At 43.3% G+C, this 11427-nt stretch overlaps 1 protein-coding gene across 1 annotated transcript in view; it reads right to left on the bottom strand.

Annotated features, from left to right (window-relative positions):
• Positions 1–411: 411 nt before the first annotated feature.
• Positions 412–11427, bottom strand: part of PSMG4 (proteasome assembly chaperone 4) — a 123257-nt gene continuing 112241 nt past the window's right edge. The window contains exon 3 of the mRNA XM_044081517.1: positions 412–737. Within this exon, the coding sequence (XP_043937452.1) occupies positions 616–737 (122 nt within the window). The 3' untranslated portion in view covers positions 412–615. The remainder of the gene's footprint in view (positions 738–11427) is intronic.

Genomic DNA, 11427 nt, shown 5'->3' with positions numbered 1-11427 from the left:
CTGCATGTCTCTCCCTTCCCCCACTAAAAAAAGGTAGGGGCACAAAGTTTCTACGTGGAGTAGTACAAGACACAGGCTATTGGAAACACAACACTTTACATTAAATCAAAACTGCAAACCTCATCAAGGGCTTTATCTCTGTGCCACTATGCTAGATTACCTGTATGCAACCTTAACAGAATTCATTTACACACAAGCCATTAGACTTAACTGAATTTTTGAATCTTATATAAAGGAAGATATCGTATGAATACAGTAGGGTAAACAAACACCATCATTCTTATATTACAGCCGTTAGCCTACATTAGATGCACAGTTATTGGCTACATGGGATTGTGCTTTACAAACTAGTTAGTGCGGTACTTCAGGTGGCAATGCACATTTAAAAAAATGATGAGTTCACACTCTAAATACGAATGTGTAACACTTTGTGTTAATACCTCATTTTAATAGTGATATTCAGTTTTGTCATAGAACCCCAGGAAATTTACAAAACAAATGTGTGAATGTGGAACACACCATCACAGAAGTACAAGAAGCAGGCAAAAACATTAACATTTGTTTTACTTTGGTAAAAAAAAAAATCTGGTTTCTCATAATGTAAAAACAACACTGTTAGAATTTGTCAGGGAAATTTTCCATTTCCTTCTTGATTCTCTGTTCAACTAGAAGTGTTAAACTGCAGTCGGATGTCGGAAGACTGTAGCTGACAAAAACTTGTTTTTTTGTCTTCGTGGCTGAAAAACAAACATAAGCATGAAAAACAAAAACAAGCTCCAACTAATACAAATCAAAAAGAATATGACAAGATTGTAAAAGCTTTCCACTACTGCAATGTTATTTCAGACGTTTTGCTGAAATGCCTTAAAAGAACAATGGTTTATTTTCAGTTTTTTAGCTTGTTATACTGCCCCTTATGTAACTGCATTCTTTTTAGTTTGTTCAGATGTAGATCTTCCATGCAGTACTTGTGCCCTTGAATCACTTCATTTTGCATTGCTCTGCAATTTGCTATACCTAAAATGACATGGAGAAGCCACTCCTGATGCAATTTGTTTGCACTCAAACCCGCTTCTTCCCACAATGTACAATGTCCCATCTTCCCACAATTTATCATGTCACTAAAATGGCAAACATGCCTATCTTTTCCTTCAGTGTCTTGCCTCCAATGACTCAGACAGTAGCCGTGTTATCATTATGCTACAACAGTATGTTTTAGAGTTTGTTCACCTGATGAAATGTGCTGGCCCATCTGTCTTTAAAAGGTTGCTGGTCATATGAATGAAAAGAATCTAACATAGTCGGTCCTTTGAGATTCCAATATAAAACCAGTAGAAACACCTACCCACAAACTTCTTCAAGGCTATTACTTCAACAGGGAGAAGTGTGTTAACTATAAAGAACTATTACCTAGTGCCATATGTGGGTAATAACTAAAAGTAATTTTATAAAAAGATTATAAATTAAGTGCCTCGTAATTACATATGGCAGTACCAACAAAGAGGCAAAGAAAGGAAGCCTTACAGTTACAGTGACCTCTCCTTGAAAAGCTATTGCTGTGGCAAGTATATTATACAACTATATTAACTTCTTCAGTAAGGGCCACTGTAACAGTAAAATTATGACACTGGGGTAGCATCCCAAACAATCATTGGTTTAATAGAAAACAGACTCTTACTGGATTCCATGTAGCACTGCAATGCCAAAATTAGTCCTACCGCTCACCTAAAATTGTGTGGTCAGGGATGCAATAATGAGGCAATTCTGATTTTCAATTAAAATAAGTTTTCACAATACACAATGAGAAAATGTTATATCTATGGTAATGTTAAAATAATTTCACAGGGAGAAAACATCTGGTTATGAGAATAATCTGTGCTTCTCACACAATTGTCATTAAATGTCAAAGCTGAGATAATGAAGCAATGATATACAAGGACTATCAAATACTAAAGAATCCTATCACACTCCTACACAGTTACAAGTAAAAAAAAGGAACAGATCAGAAAATATAGAAGAGATTTACTTGTTAGGTATGTTACTCAACACAGGATGGGCTGCACCTGCCCCCCCCCCCCCCAGGCCTTCGGATATTGGCTAAAGTTTATCCACCCCTTAAAGCTTTTTTTTTTTTTTTTTAAGGCAATGCCAAAAATACATAAGCTACCAATGTAGTGGAAGTCTCCAAGCAACCTTAACGTAGAGCTGCTCAATTCTAGGAGCTTAAACAAAACTCCACACCTTTCAAGACGACCTCACTCTGGAGGATGCAAATGTGTGTGTGAGACAGAGATTTAGTTTAAAGCCATAGAAATTACTCCAGCAGTGCAAGGCGACAGTGCCTTCCATACATGTAGACCACAGACAGCACAGACTGGGGCCAACAGTGGTTGTGTCTCAATCTATATTAGCAACAAACGTAGTTCCAGGTTGGTTAAGCAGGATGACACCATGGAGCTCATCCAAGTGCAAGTCACTAGAGATACAGGTTCCTTACAATATCATGGCTAACTACAGGTCACTATCTATCCCCCTAGAGTGTCACTACTCTTACTTAACCCTACTATAGGTGCTCACCATCCAACCAAACACCCCATTCATGATGGACTTTAACAACTCCTCTATAGACTGGAAAACTTACACTGTGTCAAACTCAAAGGCACAACATTTCCTAGACTTTATTAACACAAATGCACACACACCATGGAACAAATAGTGCACGATCCAACCAGTAGATCAAACATACTGGATCTGGTACTCATTAACATGCGAGACGCTTGCACCTCATCACCATCGCCATGCCCTCGTGTCATGTCTTCATTAGTTAGGTCAGATTACAAGGCTGTTTCCTTTGAAGTAAAAATCAACCCTAAAAACCCAGCTAAACCAGTAACAGGAACTATTCTAAGGCAAACTACATCCTATTAAGTGACAGTTTGTGAATAATTCTGCATAGGTAATTATATTCTCGGGATTAGGGGAGCCTTGAATTTTGACAGAGTCCCTATACAGTTATGTGAATGGCTGCAAAGATTCTGCCATACCTACCAGCAGTAAACCCAAAACAAACATTAAAAACAAACCAACTCCCTTAAAGACAAGTGCTCTCTTTTTCAACTGAACAAGAAACTGACAGGTCTAATTAAGTCCAACAAGGCAATCCTACAAAGTCAGGATAGCCTTGCAGGTTAAGAAATCACAAGGCCTTCTTTAGCTATGTCTGAAACCTTAAAAGGTAAAACATGCGACAGTGTGCTGAACTGGTGGTGAATGGTATCACCTTCACTGATCTGGGCGACAGTAAATCTACTGGCTGATAAATTCAGTTCAGACTTCACCCCCCCCCCCCCATCTCCAGCAGGTGAAACCCCCTCCAACATTCTTCCTCAAACTATTAGCAGGAACAAGGTGGTGGCAGCTCTCACTAAAGCTAAGCACACAGTCACTATGGGCCCTGACAACATCCTAGTTAGCTCCTGAATAAACACAATAAGTCAGGATCATTTGAGGCACTCTTCAACTACAGCCTTGAAACAGGCTGCATTCAAAGTGAATGGAGGACTGCAACAGTCACTCCTCTCTACAAGGGAAGACCATCAATTGACCCAGGGAACTACAGACCCATCAATTCTACAAACCTAATATGATATGCAAATCTATGGAACACATCATGAAAATGATAAATAAGGACATTCATAACTGGTAGAATTCTTTGAAAGGGTCAAAATGGCAATGGATAAGGATAAAATAGTGCATACTGCATATCTTGACCTGGCCAAGGCATCTGATACAATTACTTCACTCAAGCACTGTTGACAAGCTCTCTAAATTAGGCATAAATCCCTACATAACTTACTTGATTGCTGGCTGGCTCACATACAAGGCCCAAGAAGTCAGGATCAGCGAGACCACCTCGACCACAAGGCCAGTAACCAGTTGAGTACCCCAGGACTCTGTGCTGGGCTAGCTCCTGTTTGGCATCTACTTCTCAGAAGTCAAGGCTGATGTTTAAGGATTCTGACTCAGCCAGTTCACAGATGACTAAACTGGGAGCTATTACAGATTCCCCAAGATGCCAATATCTTACCAGAGGGTTTGATACGCACACAAATGACTGGTGCCAAAGCCATGGCCTAAAACAATGCCAAAAAAATGCATAATAATGCCCTTTAGATAAATGTAAACTCAAGTTAATTACCCATAGATAAAATACTCCTAAGAGTCGACCCAGTAGTAAGGGACATGGGAACATATGTGGTCAGCAATCTGGCCTTGGGCCAACATGTAGCTAAAACAGTAAGAAAATCATTCTATGTCACCAAACATATATGTAAGGGTATGGCATTCAGGTCCAAGGAAGTTGTAGTACCACTCACTTGGCCAAACACTTGCAACAAGTGGAACATTAACAGGAGGTTTCTCACCAGGAGAATTCAGGTCATGAATACCCTTGTCCTACACTGATCACCTAAAGGTGATGCCTATGTATTCAGTCTCCTGTAGGCTGCCGATAGGGGATCTTTGCCTGGCTTACAGAGACTTCTCAGACCCAGCCATGATGAAGCTGTTGAACATGTGCAAATCAAACACCAGAAACCCTGCTTCTCTTGTGACATAAACAAAGTGCTGAGGAGAGAGACAGATACATGTCCCAAAGGATCCTCATGCTATGGAATAGGCTTTCCCACCCATGTAAAAGAGTTCATCCCTGACCCTATTCAAACCAAACCTTCAGAATTGGATGGGAAATTGTAAATTTACCCCTGGTCTGGCCCACATGTCCCTTATGGACAATGGCAGTCAATAAGAAAAGTATTACCTTAACACCCCCTTACAAATCCCCATGTTACCTCCCTAATAACAAGTTCCCCCTCATATAGATTGCCAATGATATTTGGGACCCAAATGGTTTGGGGTGCAAAGCCAGGCTTGTAAGGGCCCCAGTGGTCATTAGCCTTTCCTTGATGAGAAACATGTTGCCACTTTAGGAAATGCAAAACAAGATATCCACAGGATCATAATGGAACTCATAAATAAAGACATAGGGAACTTGCAGACTTTGGATACAACCCAGTTTGGCTTTGTCAAAGGCAGATCATGCCTTTTAAACTTGGTTGACTTTTTCGAAACAGTCACCAAGGCCATTGATGAGGGAAAGGCAGTCCATACAGCCTACCTCGACCTGGCAAAGGCCTTCGACACAATACCCCACTCAGGTATCATCGAAAAACTCATCAGCTTGAATGTAAACCCATACATCACAAGATGGGTTGCAAACTGGCTAAGTGACAGAACCCACAGGGTCAGAGTTGCTGGAGCGATGTCAGACTCAAAGCCTGTCACAAGTGGTGTCCCACAGGGCTCAGTCCTGGGTCCACTCTTGTTCGGCATCTACTTTTCTGAAGTACAAGCAAACACAGGAGGGTTATGGCTGACAAAGTTTGCAGATGACTGCAAACTGGGCGCCATAGTCGAAAACACATCTGACACAGATATCCTTCAGAAGGGCCTCACAGAAACGGATAACTGGTGCCAGAGCCATGGCCTAAAGTTAAACGCCAAGAAATGCATAGTCATACCCTTCGGGAAAAACAAGGTTACCCCTAGCTACCATATAGGTGGCAATCCACTGAGCACAGAAGAAGTCATCAGGGATCTGGGGACCCAGATTGACAGTAGCCTTTCGTTTGACACTCATGTTGCTAAAGCAGTTTGGAAAACCTTCTACATTGCCCACCTGATCATGAAAGGATTCACATCTAGATCAAGGAAGGTCATCGTCCCCCTGTACTCATCACTCATTAGACCTATGATTGAGTACAATGCCCCATTCGGAATGTATCTGACCAGACACCTGCAGCAGCTGGAAAGGCCCCAAAAGTTCCTCACCAAAAGGATAAAGGGTCTCAAAAATATGTCTTATGCTGCCCGACTGAAAGAACTCCAGCTCTATTCAGTCTCATACCGCTTGCTCAGTGGTGACCTGTGCCTGACATATAAGGCCATGTCAAACCCAGATTTGATGAATATGCTTCACCTCAAAAAATCTAGATCCCTCAGAACCACAAGGGCGGCAGACTTAAACCTTGACACGGTTATTAATAGAACGTGCTGGAGGGACAGATTCATCACCCAGAGACTCCCTATGCTGTGGAACAAAATCCCGGTACATGTGAGGCAGAGCACCTCGCTGGCCTTGTTCAAGAGGAATCTTGACCAATGGATGGGAGATCGCAAATATACCCCAGGGATTACTTCAGTGTCACTGCTTGACAAAGGCACAGCAAAATAATAGGTATAGTTTTATTCAAACTAAAGGGGTGGCGAAAGCCACATAACTATGGGCTAGGCTTATAAATGCCCTTGGGCAGATAGGTTCATAGGTTCATACTAGGCTATGAACAATAAATAAAAACAAAACAAACAAAAGGGGATATAATGCAGTTCCTAGGATATTTTCCTTTATGCTCTTCGAGATTTCTACTACATTTATTGTTGGCTTTAGAAAAGTACAAGACAGATGGCAGTGCTGGGAAACGCAGAACTCCCGAGTTTATAATTCTCATTCTGTATGCAAAAATAGTTGTGTAAAATCTTGTCATAACCATTGATTTCCTTCTCTTCCATGTTGCAGTATTTTAACACGAGGGATCCAGTGCCCGAGGTGACCCGAACACCCGTCTCATACACCAAAGCTCAGCCTGGCTGCTGTATGGTACGTGGGACGTGACAAGCAGGAACCATAAACTGTAGGTTATAAATGTGACATCTGCAAGTACAGACCTCAGAACTGAATGCCCCAGTTGGACAACAGTCTAAGATAAACTGACAAGGATGGCATCCTGAAAGGGAAAAGGTCCTACAGAAGGTAGGAGGGTGGAACAGGAATACTGCAACATGGAAGAGAACATCTATGGTTATGGTAAGATTTTACACAATTATTCTATGTCCTTCTATTCTCATGTTGTATTCCAACATGAGGGAAAGTGGCAAAGCTCGACATGTGTTATGGGAGGTGGAAGAGGATGCATTCTCTAGGAATCCATGGAGGATGGCTTTAGCAAATCCTGCTGTAGCCATAGAGATGCAGTTCAGTTTATATTGTTAATGGAATGAAGTGCATGTGGTGGCCTCTAAAATGATGGCTATGTCTAGCCCTTTGAAGAATGCCCCTGAGGAGGCCACAGCTCTGGTGGAATGGGATCTCACAATGTAGGGTAGCTGTTTTCCATGGAATAAGCAGCAGAATGCAATTGTGTTGCAAATCCATAAAGAGATAGTTTGTTTGGACACAGCTTTCCCCAGAGCCCTGGGGTGAAAGGATACAAACAACTGGTTGGACTTACTGATGTTCTTAGTCTTATTCAAACAGAATCTAAGTTGTCTGTGAACATCAAGGGAGTGGAACACTCTCTCACTGTCATTCTGTGGGGAAGGAAAGACTGTGTAAGTGAACAGATTGGTTAAGGGATAGTTCATTGACCACTCCAGGCATGAAGGAGGGGTTTGTATGAAGAGAGACCCTATCCTAATGAAAAATTAGGTAAGGTGGGTTAGCCATAAGTGCCCGTTACTCGGAGACTCTTCTGGTTGAAGTCAATGCTACAAGAAGCACTGTTTTCCAAGTGCACATCTTTAAGGTGGCTGACTCTGCCGGTTCAAATAGAAAAGCACTGAGGTTTCCGGAATAAAATTCAAATCCCAAGGAGGAGGGATGGGTTTCCTCGGTGGCCTGATGTGAAGGACCCCTTTAAGAAAGAGCTTCACCTCCAATCTGGATAGTAATGGCAAATTGTGATGTAAGCAAGCAGAGATAGACAAATGGACTTTCTTTGTGGAGTATGAAAGTTCAGATTATAGGAGCTCACACAAAAGACAAACTAGAGGTATATCCACATTAAAGGGGTCTAGTTGTCTGAAGACACCAAGTGGAGAACCTTTTCCATTTGGATAAGTAGGATATCCTGGTAGTGGGTTTCCTGGCCTCCTGCAGGACAGATAGCACGTCCTCCAAGTAAAGGTGTCTAAATGGGATCAAATGTTTATCACTCACAGGGTTAGTCTGAGAGTTAGCAGGCATGGGTGGATGAGAGATCCACTCTGTTGTGTGAGGAGGTCCACCATGTGAGGCAACTTTTGGTTATTGCCCTTAGCTAGTGAGAAAAAGGAGGGGGAACAAGTACTGCCTTGGCCAAAAGGGGGGTCCCCAGCAAGATTTTCGGTTTGTCCTGCTGAATCCTCAGCAGGACTTTCTGTATAAGAAGGAGGGGGGGGGGTAATGCATACAGAAACATCACCTTCCTGGAAACTGTGAAGGCGTCCACTCTCCAGGCTTGTGGCAAAAGGGACCTTGAGCAGAATAGCTGCAGTTGTCTGTTCTGAGGGGAGGCAAACATATCTATCTGTGGTGTGCCCCACCGGTGGACATCTCTGTGCAACATCCATTCGTGATTCTGTGATAATCTGCTGAGAACATCTGTCTGAAAATTGTTTTGAGATGGGATGTAAATTGTCATTACACTGGCGAGGGTAGCCAACTCCCATGCTTGGATGGCCAGCCTGCAGAGTAAGACTTGGTCTCCCCTTGCTTGTTGGTATACCACAGGACTGTGGTGTAGTCTGTAAAGATTGTGAGGGGACCTGGATGCGTGAGGGGAACGAATGCCTTCATGGCTAGGACAGGGCAGTCATTTCCCTGATAATGACACATTTTTTCTGAAGGTAGGGGTCCCATTGGCCCTGTGCCTGGAGTCCATTCATAGTGGCCCCCCGCCCCAGATCTGATGCATCTGTGTACATCTGTTGAACTGCAGTGAAAGGCCGTAATGGAAGTCCTGGATTCAGATGAATTTGCTGAATCCACCACCTGATTTCTTTCTTTAGACAGGGAAAGGAAGTGCACCTGAAACTCTAGTGGATAGGTGCGCTGCGACCAGACATTCTTAAACATCACTGAAATTTCTTCATATGTAGCCTGGCAAGAGGCAGCATAGGGAGAGTGGGTGCCATAAGTCCCAGGAGGTGAAGGAACTCCCTGGCTGAAATGCAGTTTACTAGGAGTAGATTTTGAAAGAAGGAGGTCAATGAAGTGACCTTTTCTAGCGGCAGAAAGGCCTTCATCAAATCCATTCTTATTCTGCAACCCAAGAAAATCTGATCTTGGGAAGGAGTAAGGGAGGATTTGAGTAGTTTGACTGTTAAACCCATGTTTTCGAGGAGGGAAATGGTGAACTGAAGGTGTCTTTGCAGGATACATGGACTGCCTGCCTTGATGAGGTCGTCGTCTAAGTATGGGAAGAACTGAATGCCTTTTGTCATGCAAAAGGTTACTACGGGGGCTAGACATTGTATAAATACCCTTGGTGCTGTGGACGAACCAATGGGCAAGGCAATAAATGGTAGTGCGAAGAAAACGCAGGAATTTGTGAAAGGCTGGGTGGACAGGAACTTGAAGATATGCCTCTTAAAGGTCTAAACTGACCAGAAAGGAACTGGATGTCAGGAGTGGAAGAACTCTGAAGGGAGAGCATGCAGAAAGTGGGTACATACAGAAAGGGGTTTAGAAGTGACAGGTCCAGGACTGGTCTCAATGGACCATCCTTTTTTGGGACTAGGAGGAGCCTGGAATAGAAGCCTTGACCCCTCCTGTGCCTGGGCCACCCTTTCTGTTGTGCCCTGTAGAACCAACTCTTTAATCACTTGAGGGATGAGATGAATACGTTTTTTTTTTGTGGGAGGGGGGACACCTTTTGGTGAAGGTTTTTCCTACCAAGTCAGGAAATATCCTTTTTCCACAACTGACAAAACCTAGTTGTCTGAGGTGATCTGTTGCCAAAGGGGAAGACAATGAGAGGCAGGCAGAAAGGGGAAGGAGGTAAGAGGGGTGTTTGACATTCATGCATTGTTAGACCTGTCAGGAAAGAACTTCCTTTGATTAGTTTTAAGAGGTGCTAAATCTGGTGAAGGAAGGTTTCCCCAACACCTTTTCTGGATATGGGGGTAGGAGGTGTAGAAGCCTTCCTGACAAATCTTGGTTTGGCTGGATAGTTTCTGTGAAACTTTAGCACTGGTGAGACAAAGTAGTACTTGAGGTCCTGCAGCTCCTTGCTCTTCTGCAGGATTTTGAACAATTCTGCTGACTGCTTTCCAAAGCAGAAGTTATTGTCAAGACAGGCATCAATAACCTTGTTTTTGAAGTCATCTGGTAGGGGCTGTAGCCTGAGCCAGGAGTACTTACAAAGGTCTGATGCTGATGCAGCTGACCTAGCTGATGCTTCTGCAGCATCATAGCTGCATTTAATGGAATGCCTAGTGACTTGTGCAGCCAAAGTTAGTTTAGAGGCAACATGTGGTTTGGGGGGAGAATCTGGAATGGAGGACAGCAGATTCAGGGCCTGTGACACTAGGTCTAAAGCATATTTTACCATGCGAGTTTGGTAATTAATGGCTCTAAAGGCCAGGGTGGAAGAAGTATAAACTTTCTTTCCTAACCTTGATGGCAGCTGGGAAGAAGAGGGTAGCTGTTTGGACTGTTTGTCAGCTGAGACAGCAACAGCAGCTGGGTCTGTCATGGGAGGCTTAATAAGGAATTTGAAGTCATCAGGAACTTTACAGAACATGTCTGGTCTTTTAGGGGCATGTGGCTGAGACTCTGGAGCTTTGGAAGTTAAGGCATAAGCATACAGATAGGCTAGGATCACTGGAGGAATGGCTGATGGGGAAGGAGATTCCATCTGCAGAAGCTCGTAATACCTCTTCTGTACCTCTGTCATTTGTATGGAATCCCATTTGAAGTATTCCTTCATTTGGGAAATAGTCCCCCCAAATGTGATGTCCTGAAATGGGAGATCACCTTCCAAGGAATCCTCTTCTGGAGAACAGTATCCCATTGGAGAAGCCAGTTATGGGGTATAGGAGAGGAAAGAAGAGGCCAAAGACGATGACTAAGACAAAGATGCAGATGACGAAGGCAAAGAAAGACAACGAAAAAGAGGCAGACAACAAAGATGCTGAAAACGATGAAGAAGACGATGAAGAGTCCACATCATGAGTCTGTGGATGTGGCAATGGCCCAGCAGAAGGCCTGGGGCTCAAGGTTGGAAGAGCAGCAGGAATCTGTGAGGAATCCGGCCACAAGGCCAAGAAGGCATGAAAAAGAGACTGAGAAAATGCCTGCTAATCACGCAAATCTTCTGATGGAGGAGACAGATGTTCAGCCTTTTGTTTCCTTTTCAGAGGAGCCTTAGGTCCAGGTTGAATGGGCAAAGGCCTAGTGTCCGATGCCAGCCAAGGACTAAAAGGGCCTTCCTCAGGGATGGTCAGTAACACTAGCCATTTGGGAGAACCTGGTCACCCCCCCCAAAAAAAAAAAAACTGGAGGTCAATATCACTGATACTTGTGCAGACATGCAGGCTGCAGAAACTAGA

This window comes from Protopterus annectens, chromosome 8.part0, assembly GCF_019279795.1.
Source record: "Protopterus annectens isolate FY-2018-M chromosome 8.part0, PAN1.0, whole genome shotgun sequence".
Lineage (NCBI taxonomy): Eukaryota > Metazoa > Chordata > Ceratodontiformes > Protopteridae > Protopterus > Protopterus annectens.
This window is presented reverse-complemented; position numbering and strand designations above follow the sequence as displayed.